Source organism: the organism of the source record quoted next, unplaced genomic scaffold (genome assembly GCF_019419815.1).
Source record: "Pyrus x bretschneideri cultivar Hongxiangsu unplaced genomic scaffold, Pyrus_bretschneideri_v1 Contig1, whole genome shotgun sequence".
Lineage (NCBI taxonomy): Eukaryota > Viridiplantae > Streptophyta > Magnoliopsida > Rosales > Rosaceae > Pyrus > Pyrus x bretschneideri.
The window spans coordinates 5,278,794-5,306,120 of NW_025999390.1; the positions used below are offsets into that span (position 1 = coordinate 5,278,794).

At 35.3% G+C, this 27,327-nt stretch overlaps 4 protein-coding genes across 6 annotated transcripts; 1 reads left to right on the top strand and 3 right to left on the bottom strand.

The window, feature by feature from the left end:
- Positions 1-267: 267 nt before the first annotated feature.
- Positions 268-3,288, bottom strand: LOC103957070 (histidine-containing phosphotransfer protein 4). Its single transcript, XM_009369150.3, has 6 exons — positions 3,090-3,288; positions 2,071-2,204; positions 1,892-1,960; positions 1,728-1,799; positions 1,570-1,642; positions 268-1,359 (listed from the first exon to the last, which is right to left on the bottom strand). The coding sequence occupies exons 1-6, from the start codon at positions 3,147-3,149 to the stop codon at positions 1,324-1,326; spliced, it is 444 nt and encodes a 147-aa protein (XP_009367425.1). The 5' UTR covers positions 3,150-3,288; the 3' UTR covers positions 268-1,323.
- A 3,085-nt stretch (positions 3,289-6,373) lies between these two features.
- Positions 6,374-11,755, bottom strand: LOC103957071 (tryptophan--tRNA ligase, chloroplastic/mitochondrial). Of its 3 annotated transcripts, none has more exons than XM_009369151.3 (15): positions 11,518-11,755; positions 11,275-11,433; positions 10,726-10,813; positions 10,586-10,627; positions 10,053-10,142; positions 9,847-9,969; positions 9,450-9,521; positions 9,139-9,251; positions 8,989-9,010; positions 8,845-8,910; positions 8,128-8,184; positions 7,952-7,998; positions 7,710-7,791; positions 7,404-7,493; positions 6,374-6,835 (listed from the first exon to the last, which is right to left on the bottom strand). In XM_009369151.3, the coding sequence occupies exons 1-15, from the start codon at positions 11,586-11,588 to the stop codon at positions 6,701-6,703; spliced, it is 1,257 nt and encodes a 418-aa protein (XP_009367426.2). In that variant the 5' UTR covers positions 11,589-11,755; the 3' UTR covers positions 6,374-6,700. The 3 variants fall into 3 exon arrangements, with proteins under 3 accessions (XP_009367426.2, XP_009367427.2, XP_048437259.1); XM_009369152.3 differs by having other exon boundaries at positions 11,275-11,430; positions 11,518-11,752; XM_048581302.1 differs by lacking the exon at positions 11,518-11,755 and having other exon boundaries at positions 11,095-11,376.
- Positions 11,756-12,118: 363 nt separating this feature from the next.
- On the top strand, positions 12,119-16,208 carry LOC103957072. Its single transcript, XM_009369155.3, has 10 exons — positions 12,119-12,350; positions 12,658-12,725; positions 12,821-12,898; positions 13,524-13,636; positions 13,737-13,802; positions 13,913-14,014; positions 14,127-14,679; positions 14,978-15,183; positions 15,254-15,417; positions 15,914-16,208. The coding sequence occupies exons 1-10, from the start codon at positions 12,226-12,228 to the stop codon at positions 16,047-16,049; spliced, it is 1,611 nt and encodes a 536-aa protein (XP_009367430.2). The 5' UTR covers positions 12,119-12,225; the 3' UTR covers positions 16,050-16,208.
- A 239-nt stretch (positions 16,209-16,447) lies between these two features.
- LOC103957074 (NADP-dependent malic enzyme) lies at positions 16,448-21,418 on the bottom strand. The gene is made up of 20 exons (XM_009369157.2): positions 21,282-21,418; positions 20,766-20,977; positions 19,923-20,043; positions 19,733-19,807; positions 19,458-19,609; positions 19,265-19,370; positions 19,044-19,109; positions 18,847-18,942; positions 18,651-18,722; positions 18,447-18,530; positions 18,266-18,364; positions 18,120-18,167; positions 17,972-18,025; positions 17,758-17,856; positions 17,589-17,678; positions 17,422-17,499; positions 17,224-17,298; positions 17,040-17,130; positions 16,822-16,950; positions 16,448-16,733 (listed from the first exon to the last, which is right to left on the bottom strand). The coding sequence occupies exons 1-20, from the start codon at positions 21,309-21,311 to the stop codon at positions 16,645-16,647; spliced, it is 1,866 nt and encodes a 621-aa protein (XP_009367432.2). The 5' UTR covers positions 21,312-21,418; the 3' UTR covers positions 16,448-16,644.
- Between the last annotated feature and the right edge of the window lie 5,909 nt (positions 21,419-27,327).

Here is a 27,327-nt window from a genome sequence, read left to right on the forward strand (position 1 = left end):
GCAAAGTCGTGATGATCATCATTTGCAAGGCCACCCCTTTGCGATTGCCATAACAAGAGGTGGCTAGTGGTGGACCCCTACATCCCACTTATAAAGATTATCATCACTGCCCTCAACCCGTCAATCAATCTTGACAAATCCTAACTTCACTTTAGGCTCTTTTTGCTTTCTGCTCTCTTCATATTCTTCACCCTCCTTGATTGTTGTTATCATTGCAAGTTTTTTGCGCTCTAACAAACTAGGAGTCTGATTCTTTTTTTTTTTTTTTTTCTTTCTTTCTTTTTTTTTTTTTATTTGAACGGTTATGGTTAAGTTACGTCAACATCTTATATTAATTTTTTATAGCAAGAGAAAGATAAAATAAAAAAATGTGAGAGGAGGTAAGAGAATCCTATTCCAACAAACCATCCAATATACCAAACCAATGCTCTTGATAAATGATGCCCTCATATATATGTTCCAGCAAAGAATCTTCTTTGTTCAGGACTTTCCGTTCTTTTTTTTAGAAGGATGAACGAGTCAATAAAATTTCACTTATGTTCAATTTCATTTAACTTTCATCTTTTGTGTTAATAAGGTTGATGTTTTAAAGGAAAGTTAGATATTAAGTTTGTCATGTTTACGATGAAGAAGTTAAAACATAAATGATTAACCAATTTGAAGACTAAGACTAAAAAGTATTAAACTTAAGCCCTAAATGTTGATTATGCATCCTAAATAATCAATCACTTTTTTAAATAAAATTAAAGTTGAAGAAGATTGAGAAGTGATATTTTCTCGAGAACCAAATATTGTGTAAAAAAGAACTTTACATATGAAGTATAATACATACATATATATATATATATATATATTAATGCATCTTTGTATTCATGATATGCACATTATTTGCTATGATGGTGACCGTGATAAGTAGAAGGCATTGGAATATTACTTCTCCACAATGACTAAGACATTGAAAAATCACATACACCAATGAGACTCATCACTCCCTTCAAGTCATGAGTGTTTGCATATACATATAAAACAGAAGTGCAAATTTATTAATCCCATAAAAGGGCCAAGATAATACATAATTTAGAGTCGCATGCAAACCATAGAAGATCTACATCTGCATTATTGGTACGCTAATTAAGACCCATATTTATTGAAACACATATAACTTAACTTCTATGGCCAACCAAAATTGAAAAACTGCATAATACTCCGGCTTAACTTGATATTTTAAAGGTAAAACCCTCGGACCAGAAAATGATAAAATGGTGGTGATGACAGCTCTTTTCTCCATATTATCAACTTGGCATCTCAGGCAATTCTGTGGCACTAGACACGCTGTACTAGTCCTGCTTGCCTTCTCAACTACAGATGCACAAAACACACACATATATAGATGAGAAAAAGAAAAACTAGCTAGTTACTTAACTTCCCTTTCCCGAGGATATATATCCCCGCTCTTTTTCGCTCATATCCTGGGTTGATGAGTGAGAAGAAAGAGATCGAGGCGGATTTATCCAATTCTTACAAGAAAGTTTTTACTTGCCCAAGGCACACAACTAGAGAGAGTAATACCTGAAAGTAATTTTCAAGGTGAATCCTCAAGGTCTGGTGTTCTTGTTTCACTCTCTCCAAAGCCCTGACGCATCTGCATATAATCAATCACAATGAGGTCCCAGCAAGCAGAGAAGTGGGGGGAAAATTGGTTACAAATAGATGAAGTATGTTTTTACCCATCAGCATTAGCAGCCAAACAAAATTCTTTAAACTGGGAGCATTCATTCTTCACTTTTATAGCTCCAATGCTGTTACAAATTTACCTTTAATCAATACATTAAATGGAAAAACAATATATTTATTCAAGTTAAATTCCAATCAAAGCAAGTAGTACTGGTACCTTGAAGTACTACCCTTGAACTGGTGCATGTAATCATCCAGCTTGGCAAAATCTATAGGCCTACTGTACCTGCATAACTCAGTGTAAAAATACATTCATCTTAGTGCTACTCATGGTATACTTAGTTTCGATAATACGAATGTATATAGTGTATATAATTGGGGGTGCTATTTACTTACAGTGCTTGCTCAATCTTTTGAAACAGTCTAGCTGAATCTTTGTAGAACAAAGTCACAATTTCCTCCACAAAATTTGGATTTGCATCGTCTTGCAATTCCTCCAGCTGAACGAATTGCTGAGGATCGAGGTAACACTGCAAACATTCAAGTAAATAATTGTAAACGTTATGTCTTTAAACATGTTCTAGCGTACCATTCTTTTTCTGGTATGGTTTCAGAGCCATGATATGCAATGCCCTGATAAAAATAAAGAAAAACTAATGAAAATGATTTAAAAACTTTGAGTTTTAACGATAAAGATAAAATAAATGGTAAAGTGAATAGTACCATAATTGACTTTTTAGTGTAAAAATATGATTTTTTTGTCAAAATAAATAGTACCGGAAGCTTTTTCGTTAAAATTTCTTGAAAATAAAAAACTTTTGTCATCAATCTGATCGAAATGGCTAGGGTTTGTTGTACATTCAAAATATTGGGCTTCGGCGCTTTATCCATGAAATATATTTGGGCCATTCTAAAGGTCACTTTCAAACCCACACCAAAAGAGATGGACGGTATTAAATGGAAAATGATTGTAAATTAAGCAACTAGGGTTGGCGGAGTGTTGAGGGTGGGTGTAGGCTATAGGTAGAAGTAGACTAAGTTTGAAAGCTCAAAATTCTCTAATGTAACAAAAAATAAAAATTACGAGAAAATTAAATAAAATACGAAAACAAATGTATTGATCAATTCATCAAAACTTGAGAGCATGTCGATTTTAAAGAAAATCAGCATTTACGGACCAATAATCCCCTCCAAACAAAAACTGGAAAACCTTAGTAGTCGAATAACCACATATCAAAACCATTCACATTTGGTGAAACATGAAAAGTTATCGGTGTAGAGTATACGACATGCACTTTTCAAGATGTTTAGAGGCCAAAGATAGGGTTTGAAACAGACAAAAAAAAAAAAAAAAAAAAAAAAGAGGAACAAAAAAAGAAAAAAAAAAAAGAGAGAGAGAGAATCAAATTAGTAACCTGCTCAAAGAGAAAGCTTCTCTTGAGGGCAACCTGGCGCTGCAGTTGGTTTCTGTCCATTCTCTTCGTTTAAAACGAAAAACTTGGAAATGGTATGTGAAAAAGGCAAAAACTGGACTAAAAAACCCCCACAAAAAACTTCTCGTTTTAGAGTAGAGTAAGAGTAGATGACTCAATGATATGCCTTAGTATGGCAACATGGCAAGCCAACGTATTTATAGCATGTCGAGTAGAGAGTGAATAAAGGCACACAAAAAAATCTATGAGGGGTACGTGAAAATATCTTGGCTTCTCTATCCAATTTGGTCTAGCAATGAGTAATGATTATCTCTCTTTTGACAGACAAATAGAAGACAACGATAAACGTCTTTTCATTTAACGAATGAAATCAAATTCATTGAATCGTGGATGAAAACATAGGAGCGCTAACCGTTGGATTCAAACTTGCTGGTATTTTTAAGATTGTACTCTTTGTTTGCGATAAAAGAAAAGATCTTTAATTGTGAAATAAAAAACAGAGGAAACTAAAGAAAAACCCTACAACACTAAGTTGGCAAGTTCGACAATTTCGTTATCTTTGGAGGGGAGCCTACACTCTTCAGCGAATAAAACTTGCTTTATTTGTGACTAAATTTCTAAAGATTAAATTGTTTTCAAATAACTTCCATATAAATTACATATAAATATAATAATAATAACTCCTAGATATATTTTTTTTGTCAAATAGGAACACTTTATTAAATTCTAATTAAAATATTTATATCTTCGACCAACATATTAAATAAGAATTCAGAAACAATACAATCCCAATAATGGGAACCACCATTCCTCATTATTTAAGATAAATTTGACGTAAATTATCTTAACGTACGAAAAATCAAATCAAACGAGAAATAAACTTTGTCCCACAAGACATATTTATGGTCCTGTTGAGAAAGCGTGTCACACAGGCATTGCCCGTTAGAGAGCACACATCCCGCATGAGCTTCCTGCTTCGTTGTATCCCACATAGCACATACGATCCAACTTTGGAACAAATCCTAGAATCCTTCTTTCCTCTTAAGGACGTCGAGATTGTGATCGCAATTCGCAAAGCCCAATGAACGTCTCACAAATGCACAAAAATACCTCCCCACTTTTCCACATGTGAGGCGATTTAAGATTTTTAAGATTTTATTTTCTACTTGGTAGTGGTTGGCTTGGCACATATACTCGCCAAGTTCCCCAAGTGCTTATTCTTCCATCTCTCTCTCATCTTCATTCTGGTTCGAGCACTGCTAAGGACAATCGTCCACCCACGAGTTGGCAATTTCCAGTTGCTAATACAAGCTAGTGATCCATCATCCCATAATGTATGAAAGTCTGAAAGTCGCTCAGTTGAGCATGAACGATTGTTCTTAGCATTTCTCTTCTAAACAATAGGCAAATCAATTTGTTCTTCATCCATATATATATATGTGTGTGTGTAAAAATATATGATCCACTTTAAGGAGTTGAGAATTTGAGTAATGAGCCGGTTAATAATTAGGTATTCACCATCCAAGTGAGTTGAATAAGAGATTTCCTACTTACAGGTGGAGAGAAATACAACACCACCAATACCACAACTTAGGAGGGACAAATCAAAGATCAAATAAAGGGATGCCAAAACACAAATTTGCTGCAGACCATATAAGAGGATGACACAAACTTTCTCTTAGCAGCCCAAAGGAAGAACCTCTAGCTTATTTTACAAGGCACTTAGTAATAAAAGCTTAGTATTCTAAAGGTATATGCAGATAGGGATCAAGTAGATGAATATAGTATTATGTAACCAAGAATGCATACAGTAACAATGATTGAGATGAGAATAAACCTTTTCGAATTTGCAGGCGTTGTCGCGGTGGTCCTTGTCGCTTCTTTCTACGTCTCTGCAATTATCACGAAAATGTTAAAAGGGGAGAAAGATGAGCAGAGAGGAGACGCGTCCCTTTATTCTCTTGCCAGATAACAAGAGAGACTGAGAGAGGTGGGAGGAAAAAGACGAAGATTTTAGAGAGTGCCACTGCCATTGACCTTTCACTGTCTTTGTCAGCGTTACTGTCAATGCGTGGTCACCGGCTCACAGCTGCTTTTCTTTTGTAAAGAAAACAAGGCCATGGGTGGATGGATGAATGGGATGAGAATATGAATATATGGTTGTTCCAATCATTGGAAGGATTTATATTCTCTCTATCGCTATCTACTGTGCCGATAAGAATCATGATAAACCTTAAGCTTCTAAAGAAATATACGAGCTTCCGAAAATCAAATTTACTAACCAAAACTAGAGAAATATAAAGTACCAGAATCAGCTTCACCAGGTCTAAGAGCAGCAAATGTGATCATCTCAAGTAAAATTGAATAATTATCATATCACTAACAAGCAGTGTTTTAAAAGGCTTGCCTAGGCGGCCTCTAAGACTGGGCGTCAGTGTTTCCGCCTCTATTTTGAGGAAGTGGCCGGAAGGCTTCGCCAAAGCACGTCTAGGTGGCGGAGGCAGGCCTTAGGACTTCTGGGGTGTTTATCTGGGCCTTTTTTTCATCAAAATCCAAGTTTTGTGAAATGTTTTATGCCGTTAAAATTTCAACGAAGAAAAGAAGAAGAGACTTTTCTCTCTCAAATCCCATAAATTTCCATAATAATTGCTCCATCAACCTTTATTTCATTTTAAATATCTTGTAAATACTCCACTCAACCCTTTATTTTTGCCATTTATTTCATTTTAAATACCCTATAAATACTTCACTCAACCCTTTATTTTCCTTTAAATTCCCATAATTATTGCTTTATATCATTTTAAATACCCTATAACTACTCCACTCGACCTTTATTTCCTTTTAAATTACTTATAATTGCAACATTCAACCTCTATTTTACTTGAAATTTTCCTACAATTGTGACCATTCATCTTTATTTTCCTTGAAGTTCTCTATAATTGCTTACAATAAAATAAATAATTATAACATTTTGAGACTTTATGACATAGTTTCCAAGTACAACTAGACTTAGTAATAAAGAATATGATACTATCTTTGATTTAGTTATAGTTATATTTGTTTTTACAAAGTATTATATTGTTATAAATATACTTATATAATATATATAACAATGACATCATGCCTCGCACCTAAACTAGGCTATCCATTGGACGCTTGGCCACGCCCCCACCTTTTAATACATTGCTAACAAGAGGAAATTGTGGAAAGATGTGGAACAACCAGTAAATAACGGTTTGACGATTCCACGCGGATTAAAATTCTACTGTAAGAAAACGAACAAATCACATAATAATTTATGAACTAATCGCATTATATTACATTTTAAAGTCGGGTAAACTACCAATTAACGGAACAATATAAGTAATTCATGAAAAAAAACACCTATCCGGATGGTGGCAACTGCAACAATTAAATATTCGAGGCCTTCCCATTAAAATATCTTTTCAGTTTTCACTCATCAAGAATATGCTTATGGTTGGTTGTTTTGCTCCAAAAAATAATTTGTGGGTCATCCATTCTCCAAAGTTGACTTTAAAGTTTCTATCTTACTGGTCCTTTCAAATGAATTCTTCCTGCAGCATCGGCTCCGCTCATCTCCGCAAGAATCCCATAGCCTGGTAGGCATTATTGAGAGTATTATCAGCTATACCTGCAGCTGTGTTAGCACCTTCTGCCAAAATTCCATCCAAATAAGCTGAGTCAGAAATGATTTCCTCGTAGCGAACCTGCAAAAGCAGAAAATATATCTTTGACGAACAATGCAAAGGTGTAGACAAAGCAGATTACAAAATATACACACATGAAGAAATATAACCACAGACTTGATGCATAACAAATCACTTAGAAACTATATTCCCTGCCAACTCATTCACATAAATTTGCAGCTGTGCATCCCTTGCAATAAAATCCATTTCCTAATAACTAAAAGCCAATCGTGTCAGGAGTATAGCACAGTCGGGGTAAATGATTGTCGCTTAAAAAGCATAAACATGCCCTTGGAAGTACATGGAAATTTTTGTTTTCAAGTTATGAAGAGATGGGAAAACAGGAAACTACATACCTGCACAGATGGTTCACATAAAGCATAGAATCAAACGCCTAATGCATGATGGCAGTTCCAACCCAAACTATGAAAAACATTAAGCATGCACTATCACTAGTGTAGAAGGATAATATATGCACTGTACCAACCAATAGAAAGAAAAAGTGCTCCCATCAATAGGCATAAATAATGCATATTAACCGTCCTGAAAACATGACCGATCAAAAAGGATGAGAAGTGGATATTGAAACCTGGATAGGATGCAGATGATCAATCAACGCATCAGATAGGACTGATTTGAAAGTGCCCCAGTTCATGTATCGGCATTCTTCTGCAACTTCCTGCAACAATAAAGGTTTACCACGGTAAGACATCTCAAACCTCCTAGTAATGTTCTTTCTTTTTGTTTTTGGAGAAATAACAGTAGTTTTCTTAACTATAATATTGTCAGTCATTTCCATATGGTACTCAAATTTTCACAAGTAGAAGTTTATGTATATGAATCTATGTATAATCAAAGGCATTAACCTAATGAAAACTCAAATGAAATTTATTACCTCTTTTGTCTTTTCCGAAACAAGCTGATATATTGACAGAAGGTTGTTGCACTCAGGCCTTTCAGGATTATCAAATTCCATACTACAAGAATTACCATATGAAACAAAAAACAACATAGATTAGTTTATCAGACCTACCAATAAACAAATAACAAAACAGAACGATGACCCCAACACTACAGTAATATCAATGAAGGATAACATCTAAAGACAAGCTTGAAGTGATGAGGATAGGTATTTACCCTGAAAATGAGTCAGTCTTGCACCTCTTTATTTTGTTTGATATGACCTACAGAACAATTGAGACAGTTAGATCAAGTTGACGGAGAAACCTAAAACAAAACTGGAATAGAATAGGAAAAGGAAAATAGGAGGCCTAACGAACTTTCCATGAGAAAGATAAATTTGTGTATCTCACATCTTTTGGGTCCAGAAGATTGATTCGGGACTGGTCAGAAGGCGCAGATTTGGACATCTATGACAATGAAACCAAAAATGTCAGTAAGCATAAGAAGAAGATTCTTCTTCATATAACTGATGACAATACTTAAAAGTTAAAACATACTTAACACATGCCTACAAATAGGTGGGAACTAGTCATAAGAGTCCAATTAGGGAATAGCTAGAATTTTGATCATGTGTTCCGTTTACCCTACATTTTTTAATTCTGATATTCAAGGATCTCATTCTTACCTACTACTTTGAGATGTTATGATAATAATAGTAACAAGGCAAACGGAAATTGTAAGATGATGAATTTGTTCATATCATCAAGTAATTGGTATACTTTAGAAACTTATGTTACACAATTATATTGGTCATTTGAACAATCTGTACAAAAAGAAATAGCAGGATATAATACGGGAGTATTTGGAAGTCCTCGTTTCTATTTTCCATTCTTCTACTGGAAAGCATTGAAAACTATAAAAACAAATCCCTATCACATCCCTTTATTACCTCAAGTGGTTTTGGTACATGGTCTTAACATTTTTTCCTGCAATTTTTTTACTCATTTTCTCCCTTGATGCTACAAAAATATATGTATTTTCACCACAATAACATAATAATTTAATCAGAAAATAATATAAATTATACTGCACTACGTAATTATATGAGAACTCAAAATGTAGATCACCTTGGAAAGACCATCAGTTAGGGACATCACTCGAGCTCCAACTGGTGGTATAAGAGCCTCAGGAACCTAATAAAGAAGGGGCATTTGTATTACTTATGTTATTGATGAGCTCAAGTTAAGGGCTATCAAAAAAAAAATCTCCACCTTAAAAATTGAACCACCTCGCCTGCAACAACATATAAATATCAAGGGTCAAGTTCTACACAGAGACTTTTGGTAAAGAAGTCAATGCAGAGATAGGGTGAACACATTAAACGGATATTTGTAAGTTTAAGTTGTGCTATAGCTTCTCACCCTCCCAATTTTTTCCATTTCCTTCCTCCAAATAAATGATTAACACGCTCAGCCAGTTCACGTGTCAACTCCAAATGCTGCTTTTGATCTTCACCAACCGGGACAAAGTCAGACTACAGAAGCATGCAGAGAAATATAAGAATAACATATAGTTTAATGATTAATCTACCATACGCATAGTGAAACAAGTGCACAAAAAAGCACGCACTGCTTTAAGTGCTCCAGATTATTATACCTCCTTAAACACAATTCAATTCTTACCTGATATAAAATTTTAGATCCTTTATAAAGCTGCAAATTTTGAAGTTTACCTGATATAAAAGAATATCAGAAGCCATCAAAACAGGGTAAGTCAAAAGACCAACACCAACATTTTCGTCCCCCTACAATAGTCAAAACAAAACAATGCGATTTACTTGAAGTGTAGATAGTAACATGTAAGCATCTGTAATGATAACCAATTTGAAGCTATTTCTATGAAGAAACCCAATTTGAAATGTAATGCACATTAGTAGTGACAAATGACAATCTACAGCATGGTACAAGGCATAAGTCAAACTACAAAATTAAAAACAGGGTGAGACCGATAAAGACAATGGACAACAATTATAAGTATGTATTATATGTAAGGCATGTCATCATTGAAAGCACTTTTCAGTTGATTAGATACAGAACCATGATGGAGCTTTCGTACAGCTAAAAACGCACCGCCTTGCGTGATTTCTCTTTAAACTGAATCATTCTGTTTAGCCAACCGACAGGCGTGACAGAACTTAAAAGCCACATCATTTCTGCATGGGCACGAACATGAGACTGCACAAAGACAGACGCCTGCGTATACAAATCATAATTAAAATATTCAGCAAAAGTACAATGTTCTAAACAACAACACAAAGGACTAAAGTTGACTAGACCTTGGAGGTATCCACTCCACATGCCAAATAAAGAGCTGCTGTATCCCTTGTCGCCTTGGATAGTTGTTGTGCATCATACGGTAATGTAATCTGTAAGCAAAAACTTTGAAACATTAAAGATAAACTCATTATTCCTATCCCTTCTATAAGAAGGAAAACAAACCCTGACCCTCAATCTTTCTCTATAAATTCAAATATCTACATATGTTGAACCAAAAAGCAGGACACTTTGGCGAATGAATTTGAAAATTCAAGTTTTAACAACGTGAATGCTTTAGAGAGAGAAAGAATAGAGAAAAAAGATAGAACTCTACAGTTCTCACAGCCACAACCCAAAAAGGAAGACAATGCATGCTGTTCTATTTGTTTAAATTTATGAGCAGCAAGTTATTTCTTGGATACTACATAGAATGTTGCAAAAAACATACATCAATAGATACAATGAGGGAATGATTCTGCTCTAACTATGGCACCATGTGCAGTAGTAACCAAAATGGAAATTAAAAAAAGTTAAAATGACAGGAAAGCCATACCGCATGAAGGTCCACAATGAAAAAGAGAGTATCATATGTATTCTGCAACAAAATAAGAGTCATTGCATATTAGCTTACCGTATAGTGTATATATACAATATGCAAAGCAATATTTTCCAAAGCACACAATTTGGCGCTACCTGTAGCAAAATCCAGTTTCTTATGGCGCCAAGATAATTTCCCAGGTGGATTGAACCCGTCGGTTGGACTCCAGACACTATCCTCTTCCTATAAATCAAAGATCCAATGAGATTGAATATAAATCTGATTACTATTGGATATATTTGTTAACTACAGGCCCTTGAGCATCCCTGAAAAACAAAACTACTTCAAATTACATCAGTGAAGAATTTGGCATCAATGCAAAAAAGAAAGTATACATAAGCATGCTTAAACTTAATAGTGCATGGAACTTACATACTAGTAACGAAATTGAAACAAACAAAAGAACGTGATTTTTTTCTAAGAAACAACAATTGAAATACAATTGCACTCATTTGAAGCCGTACATAGGTTTAAGCAAGGGTTTAGTCGCCGGTGCGGGATTCACACTCTCAACACCATCAAACAGATGAAAACCCATGAGTGTGTAAATCGAAAAGCCAAAAACTTCGAACATTAAAGAAGTAAAATCCTCAATCTATAACCACAATGCACATAACCAACAATCAAATAATAGTAAGGATTACTTTACAGAGCTGGGAGAAGTCTCCGGAGCAGCGGGCTGCGAGAGCGAAACGCTGCAGCAGCACCGAAAACCGCCGGCGTTTCGAGCGCTTTGAAGCCGAATCTGCGGAATTGAAGTAGGCGCTTTCCATTGCCGGATTCGAAATCCACCAGCACACCTGCTTCAAGAAAAATCATCACTTGAAAGTGCGAATGAAAAATGGAAGAGGAAATTGAAGAGAGAGAGAGAGAGATAGAGAGAGTACAGGGAAGATGCGAGGCGAGGAGAAGAGGCGGTGGAGACGGTGAGGAAGTGGGAGAGGACTAGGCGACCCATGATGGCCCTTGCTTTGATTTCGCGGCTTGGAAAATTTTATCCGGCGAGCTGTTTTCTATGGGGGCCACACCAAACTGCTGATAAGAGAGTTTAACGGCTGCCAGACGAAATTTCAGAGAGACCCACTGACGGCGTGGGATTACGATTCTCTCCCTCACATTTTCATTCTCTTCCACCTCCTACTCTCACATTATCTACTTTATTTTTCTCTTAATATCAAAAAGTAATATAAAATATTAATATAATTTAACTGCAATCGTTCAAATAAAAGAAAAAAAAAAAAAAAGAGAAGAGAGAATCCGTTGTGATCAGATTAACGAGGTTAACAGGGATTCTTTCATTTTTTACAAAAATTAATGTTTTTTTTGTTTTTTTAACAATATTATTTTCATAATAAATTATTAATAATATTATTTAAATTCGTTTTTAACAATAATTAAATTTAAAACTCTTTACGTCGTACAAATATTATGAGTATGACACGTCGGCACCGACGGCGTGAAATAAAAAACAGTGTACAAGAAGCAGCTGAACTGGGAATTTCAAAGGACGGGAGAAAAAGACAAAGTCGCTCCAAACTTCTCAATTCTTCCAAGCAAAAAACCCTAACGAGCCAAACTCCCACAGTGCGATAGAGATGGACGATGATCGAATTCTGGCGCGAGAGAGGCGGCAGATGGAGGAGATCCGGCAACTCGATCTCGAAGAACTGCAGGTCGAAGAGGTCGACGACGACTCCTCCGGCGACGACCGCGACGCTACGTAATCATCATTTCCCCCACTTCTACTCTAACTCATCAGAATTTCAATTCGTTTGATTAATTTGGGAACTAGGGTTTCGAATTTTTTATGTGACGAGTAACAAACTCAATTTTGGTATTTTATGTTTTTATTTGAATTTTTGTCATATCAGTGTTGTTAGTTGATTATATATAATTTGTTACACTTTTTTATACATATAGTGTGATCATACATTGTTTTGGAATTTTCTATGAGGAATAACAGTCAAATTGAGAAGAAATTTTGTGTTTTTATTTAATTATCCCATTGATTTGTTGTTTGAGAAAAGTGGTCGGCACACGTCCGATGATTATGCCTTCGATACCTGTTTGGCTTCGCTGCATACGTATCTTGGTGGTAGGCATTTGGTCTTGTACTTCCATTTTTATACTTATTTGTTCCCAATTTTCCATTCAAAGTGTTGGTGTTTAGTTACACTTTAATTGAAACAGAGGTTGAAGACACTCATCACAGGGTGGCTTTTCTTGATGGGGGCGCCGTCTTGAAGCTCCCTATTTTCTATCTCGAAGGTACTATCATTTTACATTTGATTGTTAAATGATTTCAAACCTCAGTTTCTCCTCTTGGTAGCTGTTGAATATGCTTGGCATTTTAGCGTAACTGCATTAGCCACAGGTGTTAGCCATGTGGTGCAAAGTCGTATAGCCATTTTGGTAGTGAAGAAAAGTTTTTTAAGAAAAAAAATTGAACGTACCATGGAATAATAGGAGGTTGAGAGACAGTTAGATCACTAGCATATTGTATGGACAGAGCAATCATTTTTGAGATTATTGTTGGATGATAAAAAAGAAAGACTGTCATTTGAATGCTCTATATCAATAAAATTGTTCTGGACAGATGTTATCATGTTACAAGAGCCTTTTTTTCTTAACATCATTGTGTCTTAAGTATTTAGTTGCTTGGTAAAATTATCTAAAAAAATCAATAGAATCAAGTAACTGCTAGCCCTAAACGTATTTTTTTTTTCCTAATGAGCAAGTGGAATGAATGAGAAATAGAAGAGAATCAAAGTGAAGCCTGCTGTTAGTCTTGTTTTTGTTATCATTTTCCTCATATTCTTTTATGTTTGTATAAAGTATAAACTACTTTTTTTATGTTAAAGAGAACTTGGTTTTATCTACATAATATATGCAGGAGTTGTCCTCTTCCCAGAAGCAACCCTTCCCTTAAGAGTTATTCAACCGAATTTTGTACTATCTATTGAGAGAGCACTAACCCAAGTTGATGCTCCTTATACCATTGGTGTGGTAGGTGAACTCCTTGTGACAAGTAATGACTTGTTTTGCCCCTGCATTGGATTTCATTATGTATTGTTTCATGGTACTTTACCCTGAAATTTTTGTTCAGATTCGGGTATTCAGAGATCCTGATAATGGAAGAATAAGGTTTGCGAATGTTGGGACAACCGCAGAGGTATATTAAGTTTATTCTACTGCTCATAAGTAGAAACTGTTAAGTTGTCACCTATGCTATTTCATTTATAACTGCTGGGTTAATTAACTATTTATATTTCTTTTTTATAGATTCGGCAATATCGGCGATTAGAGGATGGCTCACTGAATGTGGTAACTCGTGGCCAACAGAGATTTCGTCTAAGACGCCGTTGGATTGATGTGGAAGGAGCGGTTAGAATTTTTTTTATGTTTGAGAGAGATGATCATTTGGTAACCTTTTATTTTTATTTGGTCATATTCATATATTTAGTGTCTTACTTGGTGTGAAATTTTCATCTGTCAGCCATGTGGAGAAGTCCAAATCATCCAGGAAGATATACCATTGAGGGCCCCACGGGATGCATTCAGAGATTTGGCACCATTTAGTAATCCAAGAGGCCATAATTTCTCAGTTAAACTGCCTTTAAATGATTCGTGTGCAGAGTCAAATGGATCTATGGATGTGGACAATGATTCAGAGACAAATTCAGATGAAAGCTTTGAGAGTGCACTGTCATTGACTGAGAGACAAGTTCACCAATCTGCAATTGGTTCCTATTCTGGATCTGATACAATGGAAGAATCAACAACTTCAAGCAGTGATGATGAGAAGTCACATTTACAATTGCAATCAAAAGACTCTGATTCTTCAGATTCATTGCATTCATGCCCTGAGATTAGTAATGCTGATTTGGCAAGCAGTTCCATGTCAGACATGCAATCCTGCAAACAGAAAGAGCCAAATAAATATTGGAGAAATACGGACTTAAATCAGTTTCGTAGAGTTCCAAGAGCATTCTGGCCCCATTGGGTATACTGCATGTACGACTCCTATTGTCTTGCTCAAAGAGCAGCAGGTATTTGACTTTTACTTTGGGTTTACACCTGATGTTTGAAAGGTTGTGATCCTTAATATGTTAGAAGATATTACCACTGTCTAGAACTAAAAATGAAAAAGGATCAGGCACTTACATTTTAAGTTTTATATGTTATTATTAACTGAAAACATTTCGCCCATTTTCTTGATTAGTTTTATAATGGATGTGAAACAATCTTAGAATTATTAGAATTGTTTGAAACAATCTTAGAATTGCTTGTGTGCTGTCATGTTTGAGGATTCAGCTTTACAGAGTTTGTCAATTTCTGGCATTACAGATATGTGGAAAGAGATAGTTGGGGCACCAAGCATGGATCGTCTTGTGAAGAAGCCTGATCTTTTGTCATTTTATATCGCTAGTAAAATCCCTGTCTCGGAATCTACAAGGCAGGAGCTTTTGGAGATTGACGGCATTTCATATAGGTTGCGTAGAGAAATTGAGTTGCTTCAGAGTTTTGATCTTATTCAGTGTAAAACATGTCAGGTAATGCACTTACTTCAGAACACTGCCCGTTGTGTGTTTTATTTACTCATGTTTTTGGTATACAATGCAGAGTATCATTGCGAGGCGGAGTAATATGCTGGTGATGTCAAGTGAAGGTCCTCTTGGTGCTTATGTGAACCCAGATGGCCACGTTCATGAGATAATGACTTTCTACAAAGCAAATGGCTTGGCACTTATAGGACCACCAACGAGTGAATACAGCTGGTTTCCTGGGTATGGACTTGTACCTTAATATTCTTCAGATTCTCTGACCAATTTACTATTTTGAAGAGCACCAATTCTTGTGCATTTTCATCTACTTTTTAGTACACTGATCGTCATTAAGGCCACTGATTAGTCTGTCTTGATTTGGCCCTTTAATGGTTTTCAAGTACATATTAATAAACTTCTTTAGAGTCTATGTGTGAAAAGAGAATTATAGGGATTTGAATATTTAAAACAAATAAAAAAATAAAAATTAACGTATATCATGATCATAAATTATATGGAACGACTAGAACTTATCAGGTATGAATTAAATCGGTATCTAGCTGCAATGATAGCAAATTTAAGCCAAATGTTTGATTATATTATTCACACCCCTTTGGATATCTCTGGCATTTCTGTCACTTTATAGCAAGTTAGTTTAAGATAGGTTTCTGATTTGAATGTGACATAAGAATTGTAGTATTATGGAGTTGCTAAGTTGCGAGTTTGCTCGCCATTGCAGGTATGCGTGGACAATAACAAACTGTGCGGGCTGCGAAACCCATATGGGTTGGCTCTTTACAGCCACAAAAAAGAATTTGAAGCCGAAATTTTTTTGGGGGATTCGAAGTTCCCAAGTTTCTGATGACCTGCACTAGTAAGTCTAATATATCTCAAATTTGTAATTGCTTCCCTGAATTTTCCTGTTACCGTGTAACAAGTACGATTTGTATAGCCCCTTCTGCCTATCTGCGAATTATTCGATGTAAAACTTGATGAGGTTGCCGAGTATTGTATGTGGGATAAGTCTTTAATCATTCTGAGCTCAGTCTGGCATTTAGTTTTCCAGTTGAAAGCGTGCTGCAACTTGCACTCGGTAAAGAAAATTGTTCCTCAAAAAACGGAGTTCTTGTTCTAAAAGACAAGGGCCCGTCTGGAAGCGACTCCCAGAGGGCCAGAATCACTTCCGAGGAAAGCACTTATCCCATAAAGTCACTTAACAGTGGTGCTCTTCTGAGAAGTGATTCTAACAATCTCAAAAGCTGTTTTGGTATCATGATATTAAAATTGATGTTATATAAAACTTGAGCCCTCGAAGAAGAGGTACAATCGATTTTTGCTTCTTATTTTTTGTTGGCAAAACGAAAATTACAATCTTTCTAGCGGTAGTAGAGATGGGACCAAACTGAATACAAATTATTAGTGGGAAAAAATGGTAGTTGATAGAAGTTGCAGGCTGCGAACACTGCGTATTTAACGGTAGCTTCTGTAGCGCGGGCTGTACATGCAACTCTCGGCATACTTGACGAGATCTTTTGGCCGAGGCAGATTAGAAGCCAGACCTGAAAACCAAATCGAATACGAGCTTCAGTAAATTGTGTTACAATACAGTGCTTGTTCCGAGTAGGACTTGTGAAAAAAGGAACTTACCGAGTTCATAGACCTTAGCAGCGACTTTAGCAGCAATGTTGGCTGATATCTTTCTGATGTTGGTAAATGGTGGGTAGATCAATCCTTTGGCGTAGTGTTCCTCGGAAACTTGCATAGCCAGAGCTTCAGCTGTTGCGAAATCAAAATGATGAGAGGATTTTCACAAATAACCAAGATGAGAGCGTTGATTTGAAACTTGTCGTTCGAGTACTACTTACAGGCTGCCAGAAGCATGTCATCGTGTACGCGAATGGCACCAGCCATGATCAATCCCAAGCCAAAACCGGGGAATATGTAGGCATTGTTTGCCTGAATGACATGGTTAGGGGACGGTAAGATGTTATTTTTTCAAATGAAGAGTGATTCGCAGCAAAATGGTTACTTGAGTTGGAAGGTACAAACCTGGCCAGGCACTAGGAGTTTGTTCTCGTATTCGACAGGGTCAAATGGGCTTCCACTACCGAAAATTGCTCGACCCTTCGTATGAGAAAAACGATATGATTGTTAAACAGGGTTCTGCTGGCTTATATAGCCGCATTATAACCCAAACGAAACTTAGAGAAAAGAGAAAGGGAAGGAAAGAAAGAGCGTATTGGTTACCTTGGTCCATGTGTAAGCTTCTTCAGCAGTACACTCAGCTTGCGATGTTGGGTTGGAAAGTGCTAGGATAAGTGGTTTCTGCATGCCAATCACCAGATCAATGTCACTTGCGTTGATCATCGTATATGAGAGAGAGAGAGAGAGAGAGAGAGAGAGAGTGAGTGAACCTCATTCAAGGATGCCATGGTCTCAACAACGTCCTTCGTGAATTGTTTTCCCACACCAGATGTTCCGATCAGCACTGTTGGCTTGATTGCCTGATGAATTAGGGAATGTGTAAGATAACAGGAGGAGAAACTACTGAAAGATATTGTGTTATTAAAGTATATTTCGCACCTTCACTGCGTCTACAAGTTGCTTTATGGGTTCATGATCATGAGCCCAAGGCTGCTTAAAGTGTTGAAGTGATCCTAGGCGAGATTTAACAATCAAACCCTGCAACGAATATGTTTCCCCGGTTAAAGCCAAAGCCAACATATAAGAACAGGAAAAGATAAACTAAGTAAACGCTTATAATCGAAAGGAAGAATTCAATCAGATTTTTAAGTACCTTAGAATCCACAAGCCAAATCTTCTTGCGGGCTTCTTCCAATGGAGCACGGGTCTGCCAAGATGTAAACACATAGTTAAACACAAATTCTTAACCGAAGAAACTGTTTCGGGGAGAGGAGGCAGAGTTGAGGTAAGCAAGTTAATACCTTTTTTGATATCTCAAGAGCTATAAGCTCTGCTATACCGGTTCCAGCCTTCAGTAGCAAAGAAGGAAAAGTTAAAAACAGCATCCAAAAACCAGTGCATTTTATGAACATACAGACTCTCAGCCTGAGTAGTTTTCGAGCCTCACCTCTCCAGCACCAAGAAATAAGAAAGTATGGTCACCTAATGTTCCGCCAAGTAATTTCAAGGAAGCGATGAGTCCTGCTAAGACCACAGATGCTGTTCCCTGAACCAAATTGAAGGAAAATAGTTTGTAAACATCCTGGAAGCAAGATTACTAACTGTGAAAAGAATGTCTAATGTGTTACCTGAATGTCATCATTGAAGACAAGGTGAGTCTTGCTGTATTTAGACAGCAGTTCAAATGCATTGTGGTTTGCAAAATCTTCGAACTACAGAAGAAACAAGTAACAGATAGCAAACGATATTCAGAGAGTGACGAAACCAGGAGGACAGAACTCAGAATTTCCATAAACCGAATAACATGAAAGATTAGAAAGACTTCTACCTACCTGAACTAGGACTTTCTCTCCGTAGTTCTGCTTAACTGCAGTCATGAATTCTTCGAGAAGCTCTGCATATTCCTATATCATAAAGGTAAAAGACCACCTCAATTTTATAGACTCTGTATTTCACATGGTTAAAACTTGAAACAACTGTGAAAGTAAAACAAAAGATATAAGGTGAAAAAAAAAAACAATATTTAACCTGTCCAGTTGCTCTCCTTTGCTTTAGCCCAATGTAAAACTCATCATTCAGCAACTTCTCGTTGTTTGTGCCAACATCAATGGTTATAGGCAAGCACTGTAAACAAAAACACAGATTTTAAACTTGCTGAGGCAAAATTTTCTGTTGCTTGTGTTGTTGAACTCAAAGAAAGGGGGCAGCAGTGTGGAGATGCTTACGGCTGAAGGAGGAACTCCTCCGAGTGCAGTATACAAAGAGAGCTTTCCAACAGGAATCCCCATGCCCTGAAAAATTTCGGGACATTCATGTCAATTAAGGTGACAGTGATTCAACCAAAGACAATGGTAACAATTCCAAGCAAAATATGTACATGCGTTAAACGGAACAGTTCCAACATAGTATACACACATAACGACTGCGTAGAATCTGCATCAAATACCTGGCAGCCAAGATCCCCGAGCCCCAAAATACGCTCACCATCAGTCACGACAATAACTTGAATACCCCTCTCTGGCCAGTTCTTTAGTACTTCAAGGATCTTTCCCCTGAAAAATTTTATCCCTCAATATATGCTTGACAGGTATGCAACTAATCATGAGAGATGAAGTAAAAACGTTATCAGATGGTCGTACTTCTCTTTCAAACTGATGTAAAGACCCTGTGGATGCCTGAAAATGCTCCCATATTTTTGGCAAGCCTCACCAACAGTTGGCGTGTACACGACAGGAAGCAGTTCCTCAACATTATCAATCAAAAGCTTATAAAACAGTCCTTCATTTCTCTCCTGCGCAATAAAACAAGAACGATGCCAGAAAAAGAAGCGAAAATTAATGACAACGAACCTGTTTGATAACAGTTGCAGTTTACAATGATCCACTGGTATAAAGCTTGTAAAGCAATAGATTACCTGAAGATCCATCATTGCAATGTACCTATGCAACGGAACTTCATATTGGCGAAGATTTTGCATCAACTTCTTCTCCTGATGATCGAAATTATGACACGAAGTTTAGCCGAAGATGAAACAACGAAAAGGAATCATTGAAAATGAAAGAAAATGATGAAAATGAAGTTTGAGGAAAGGTCGTTTTGCAAACCTGAAGCTCCTGAGTCAGGACGGCTGGAGGCAGAAGGCCGCGCAAGTAATGCGCATCTCTCTCCTTCTCTGTGAAGGCAAGTCCTTTGTTGTAGTGTGGATCACGCAGCAATGTGTATCCACTGTAACATATTTAGATTGCAGAAGATGCATTAAAAAATAAATCAAATTCTGCATTTTCAACTTTCTGGGAATTGATTCATTAACTAGAAACATGGTTTCAGCAAGTGCGGAATAAAAAGAGAAAACCATTTTAAAGATAAGTTTTTTTTTTTAATTCCAGCGTATTCTTAACGTAATCTAAACTACGGAAAGAGAGATTCGAACTTGATCCAAAGTGGATAGCTTGGGAAACTTAGAAAAGGAGAAAATCATAAAATCAGATTATCTCAAATAACCAAACAAGAAAAGAATAAAAAATGTGATCCCAAGCCAATAAAGCTCTCACTTTGCGAGGGTTACGTAGCCTTACTCTTACTTTGTAAAGAAGCTGTTTCTATTACTCGAACCTGTGACCTTTCGATTACAAATGAGCAACCTTTTCGTTGAGCCAAAGCTCGCCCTCGTACCAAGAGAAGAATAATTTGGAAAAATTTCTGACTGAAACTAAACATAGTTTGATTAAATAAAACAATTAAAAAAGGTTCAGCCATTTGATAATTGCTGGAAAAATAACTAAAATGAGCCTCAAAACACAAAATTTCCCGGGAAAAGGAGGAGGGAAATTTAGACAAAACTACAATAAAATGAGAATTTGCATAGGACAAAAAAAAAAATAGAATTATGCACACAGTTGCAGACAAAAATTCATGACATGGAAAAAGAAGCTGTGTGTGTTTGTTACCTAGCAACCGAGGAAGTCCATGGTGTGAGAACCTGATCTTCCGTGGCACAATCCTCACCGTACACGTCCTCAATACCTCCACCAAAGCCAGCCTTACTTTCCACATCCACCACTGAGTGGCCACCACCGTTCCTTATCTCCTCCACTACGCTCCCCATCAAAGCTCCGACCTTTTTCCGATCTCTAAATCCAAAACCCACCAATATCCTCCTCTGCAAAACGCAATGCAGTCCTCCAATGAAACCCAGAAAACAGGCAAAAGATGCAGACTTTCTTGTGTTTTGCAAAACAGGAACCCAAAACCTGCGTTTTATAGGAGTATAAAAGGTGGGATTTGGGTCTTACTTCCTACCCTTTGTGGAATTACAGAGGGTTTTTGAAAATAAGGTAGGTTTCGTTGTCAAAGAGAAGAACAGGGTCTAACAACGTGTGCTGCATTAGTCAACTAATCATGCAATAATAATAGTAATAAAAAATTCAATATATTTTGATAATTTTTAAAAAGGGTGTGTATACCAGAAAATTGTGTCTCTTCAGCGACATCATATTGGAGGGTCTGCCAAATATTACTATGTCTCCTCCTTCTCCACAGACTTTGTAGGCAGAGAAAAGTGGATTCCTTTCTTCCCAATCAAATCCCTTTTTTTCGATAAAAATAAATAAAAAATTCTCCTTCCTTTTTTATATGAAAACAAAATTATAACACGTCAAACCATACAACTTAAAACCACACCTCAAACTCATTTCATTGCTAAATTCTCACTAAACAATGAAGTAATGATTTATTTCGCTAACACACTCTTTAATACAGGTGATTCTATGATATGATACAGTGATAATTAAACACTACATAAGTAGAAATTACACAATAACAAGATGTCTTCATATACCTAATAAATCATCAACCGAAAAAGCTCTTATCACTGTCGATGAAATGATTTTTGACATCATGTTTGTCCGATACATAATTTGATCAACTACTAAATTAAGATTTTGTTAGGGCTACTTTTAGCGTTCGTTGAACGCTAATATAAAGTAACAAGAGTTACCTTTGCGCACAACTAATTTGTCCCAACTACTCATTTAATTTATTAATTCCCACCATAGAATTATTATTATAATTATCATTTTGGTTGTGCTTCCAAAAACAAAATTGCATTATTTTGATTGATTTTTTCCATTTAATTTCATATGCTATCAATTCTGCATCTTCATCCGCGACTACTATTGATTGACTTTACTCCTATCAACTGAGAGCAACTTACATGGAACGGATTTACTGTCACGTGACATTTCGATCCAATAGTAAATTGTCATATGAAGAAAAATTTGCACATAACAATACATTATTGGACAAAAAAAAATCACGTGACTGTGAATCCGTTCAATATAAGTCATTCTCCTACTACTTTACCATAACGCTCATCACTTTTTCTTCATGATTTGATCACCATATGCCATTATTTTCTCCGCGTAATGTCTACTTTCTTCAACCTTTTTCATTCCTTAAATTTTTCATTTTCAAACAAGATCTAGAATCATTCAACAAAAGGAAAAAAAATTGCTTTATCGAAATTGAGTGAGTCTTGGTCGTAGTTAAATTACTCCTCTTTAAAAGAAAGACAAAAATACTTTCCAGCGTTCTTTGTGGGTAAATGAGAAAAGAATTTCTCGTATTCATACGGAGAATAATTGTTATATAATGTAAATATGGCAAATCAACTTATTAAACCGTTAATGGATACTTGTTAAAACCCGCTTAATTTGATATTATCGTAATATAAATATGAGGTTGTGGTGATAATGATGTAAGATGAAATCGAACTAAATGGGTCTTTATGAGTACCTATTAACAATTCAATTAGTTGATTTGCTATATAATATAATGTATACTTGTCACTTAGTACTATAGTCTGGTGGTATTCTTCTTCACTTGTAAGTGAGAGGTTTTAGGTTCGATTTTCACCAAAGGTGAATTTGAATCACATTATTGCTAGCCCATTATGAGGCTTAGCTACTTTCTCACCCTCTTAGTGTAGATAATATCGTTTGTTAAAAAATATATATATAATGTATCACCTTACGTGTTATAATATAATTAAATGATATATATATTTTTCACTTCTATAGAATATTATGGGAAAAAAAATACTATTGTTACTGAAAAAAAAAAGAGAATATTATTGAAAACAAATACGCATAATATAATTTGAGTGAAAGAATAATATCACGGTGTTCTAGGTTTTTAAAGAAAAAAAAAAGTAACTGGTGGTTTCGCCACGACAGTTCACTCTTCCAGATACTAGGAGGACTCACAGAGATATTTCAGTCTCTCCATGACCATCATGCCATTCACCAACACCAAAAATCGAATATAAGACGTGCCGTATGAAATATAGGTTCAAAATTCGTCCCAACTACTAGTTAGGTCTAAAATTCTATGTAGACATTTGCATTCTGACTTTCTGAGGTGGTGACTGGTGAAGCTATATCTGTATGAAGTCCACGTCAGTCTGTCGTGCCTTTGGACCAAAGCTCGAAATCGTGAACGACGAGCACTTTCATTTGTGGAATTTGACCGAGACCTGTCCAACATTTTTCTTTTCCTACCTTTGCAGATTTTTATTTAATTTTAATTATTTAATTAAGTTATTTGCTTATTTGTTTGTATTATATGCCGTACTCATGCAATCATTCGCTAAGCACATTTGAAGAATCTCATTTTAACAAGAAATTACTGTATTGCATTTGTCTAGTAGTGTGTAATAAGTACACTTAAAAATGCCTATTATAACATAAAGTCTCGTTTTGTGTTTCGAATTGACTTGGTTTTGACAACTAAGTAGTTTTAATGAATTTTGAACGACGAGATGTATGTTAACTTGCATATTTTGTCCAAATTGAAGATGAAAAATAGATTAATTATGAATAAAGCTTATCTTGTGAGTCCATTTTAGTGAGGATTAGGAGTGCTGAATGTTTTTAATGCATCTTTTACCTTAATTTGAATAACATACGCAAATGAGTTTTTTTTTTTTTTTTTTTGAGAAATTAGGTTTCCATTCTTATTTTTTATATTCCATTGATTAAAACCTTATTTCTTTTTAAATTTTGATAAAGGTCCTTCGGTTTAAAAAATGCCATTAATTATTCAAAAAGAGAATATTTATATGTCAAGATAATTAAGTTTTATTTTTAAATATATTCATTTAGTGTTAGAAACGTTACATTTGATATATTATATTTATGGCTAAACTTTTTGTCACATATTTATATTTTTAGTTTGTACCCATTTTTAATTTGCAACCATTTTTTAAATTGTACCAATTTTCTTTTAAATTTTAATTTGTACCCATATATTAATTTCTTTTTGTCCCTTATTTTTAAAAAAATTTATTTGTAGTCATAATTTTTTTAACCTTTTATTTTTACCCATAATTTATTTATAATGTACCCTTTTTTTTTTCTTTTTTTTACAAATGTACCACTTTGTTATATGTAAAATCCATCTGTATTTTTTTTGTAAGTACCACTTTTTATGTAAAATGTACCCATTTTTTAATGTAAAATCTATTTATTTTTTAATCTAAAATGTACCACTGTTTTTTTAATATGAAATGTGCCCAATGTTTTCTATATAAAATGTACCCAGAATTTTATGTAAATGAACCAAGTTTTTATATGTAAAATGTGGCCAATTTTATTATATAAATAAAAAAAATCCCATTTTTTTATAATCTAGAATGCACCCATAAGCAATTATTATTATTTTTTTTTATCAAAACTCATAAGCAATTTCGAATAATTAAATTGGTAGTGTAAATGAAAGCAAAAAAAAAAAGCGGTTGAGTCTTTATTGGTATTATTGCATCTCTTTTATTATTATGTCATTTATGTAGCAGGAAAGAGACTTCAATCAAAAATCAAAAATCAAAATTAACCCATTTTTTTTATTCAACATTTATTGAATCTAATGATTTATTCAAATCAAATTAATTATAAACATCAAACGAGGCATATGTTTATTATAACACCGCGTGATTATGGAGAAATATTTCGTGTACTCAAAACACGAGCCAGTTATTACCTGTTATAACACAAGTAGAGAAACATTAAAAAATATATTATGTTCTCCATTTGTATAATGACCTATATTGTACCAACTCGCATCCTGAACATAGTGAAAAATTTGTCGTGATTATGATACAATCTGATCCAAAACCGACTGCTCTTTAAGCCCAACATGCACTTCAGAACCCAAGTTGGTAAGAACGCCGGCAAGTATGAACATAGAAAATCCTTTTATTTTCACATATACCTACTCCAACACGTAAAAATATGACTTAGACAGCTAATTTTGGGTCACTCGTGACTTCATGAGTCCGTCGTTCAAAGATCAAAAGTTTTTTTTTTTTTTTCTTTTCTTTTTGAAGCAGGTCAAAAGTTTTATGCTGCATGAGAATATCGTACCCACACCAATCTCTACGGTTTGAAGCTTGTAACATTTCAGTTCGTATAGTAAAATATTGTCTGATGTGGATCATGTTTTCACATATTTGTTCTTGGGTTTCCACCTAAAACGCATCTCACTATAAGGAGGTGGGCATGTACATATAAGGCACATCACCTCCTCTCCCTCGGGCAATGTGGGATCTTACAATCCACCCCCCTTAGGGGTCTGATGTTCTTGTCGGCACACTTCCGACTGGGGTAGCTTTGATATCAAATTGTCACATCTCAAGCCACATAGTAAGATATTGTCTGTTTTGTGCCACGCCCTCACGGATTTGTTCTTGGGCTTCCACTCAAAATACGTCTCACTATAGAGAGGTGGACATGTACATATAAGGCACATCATCTCCTCTCATTCAGACGATGTGGGATCTTACAAAGCTGCTCCTAGTCGTTGTGCAAAGTCCAATCAAAATAAAAAAACCACCTCATCGGGTTAATGAGATTTCAAGAGCCTACACTACCTTGTCTCAAACCTTTGTGATTTTGTCTTTGATGACAGATCGATAAGATAATGTGCGCAACCTTATATGTGACTCGAGAAAATTGAAACATTGGTTTTTAAATTTTAGTCGAATTGAAGCTTTAGACTTGAAACTAAAAATTTGTGGGTATTGGTTATATAATTTATCACAGTGTGAATGAATGGTAATTTTGGATAATTTTGTTAGAACTTTCATCCCTTATTTGCCCATTTGAACCCTCTATTTTGGATGAAAATTTTAACAATATTACTTAAAAGTACCGTTACTCATACTAAGACAAGTTCAAAACCAATTTTTAATTCATGGATCATAACTCTAATTAAACCAAAATCCAAGAACAATGCTCTAATTTTTTTTTTTTTTTTGGTACAAACTCAAATAAATTCAACTTTAAAATTGGTATCGATCGCACCTAACACCAAACTCAAGCACATGCCTGTATGAACATGAATGATGAATGGTAGCTAACATCCTTAAAATAGTTGTTGCCTAACATCCGAAACTACCCACAAATTAAGCTTTGTCAATTCTTATGAATTTGCATGTGGTATAATATTCTAGTAGATAGGGTGTTGAGTTTTCATCCATATATCTTGGGTTCAAAATTTCCTCCTCTTAAATTATTATAATAGTTTCTAATTCTCTCATCCCCTTAATATAATAATAAAAATCTTATGACTTCGTCCTCCTATCCTAAGCCCTAATTCTTACTCAAGTAAAACGACATGGAGTTAAATTTTAAAATTTTATATTAGGGAGTCCGAAACCCAACGAATTAAAAATAATAATCATATTAACTTTGCTACTACGTATATAATTTGAAACCAAGGGCGCGTTTACTAATCCGTAATCAAATTGAGAGAAATTGAATTGAGGAGGAATTAGATTGAGGAGGAATTGAAATGAGGTGGAATCAAAATCGGATTCCTATTGAAGTTGTTTACTAAAATTGTCTGGAATCGGAGTAGGAATGATGTTGAGTCCATATAAGTTGTTTACTAATTCACTTCAATCGGAATGAAAACTCGGTTGATTACTATATTGCCCTTACATAAATAAATTATTTTCACACTAATTAATTTAATTAAATTCTTAATTAAATTTATATAATAAAATGTATCTATATAAAAATATATAAATAGGTTTTATTTATTTATTAAAAGATGGCATAATGAGTGTCAAATGAAGGGCAATGTTGGGATAATTAGAAACAAGTGAGGGCATAATTGGTAAATAAAATCCATTCCGGATTCCTCAAGTCACAAGGAATTGAAATACCTCTCTTATGTAGGGAGTCCAATTCCTCCAAAATTAGGAGTTGGATTCCTTAATGCGTGTGGACCCCACATGTATTTTGATTTCCCAAGATTACGTAAACAAATGTGTATACCGTAATTGGAATCCAATTCCGTAAATTGATTCCGAATACGGGTACGTAAACGTGCCACCAATACTGGTAAACGCGTAAGTAATATAAAATTCTTACGTTATATGTGCGTCACTAATCACTATTAACATGTTACCAAGTATCAACAATGTACAACGGTTGATGGCTATGGCTGTAT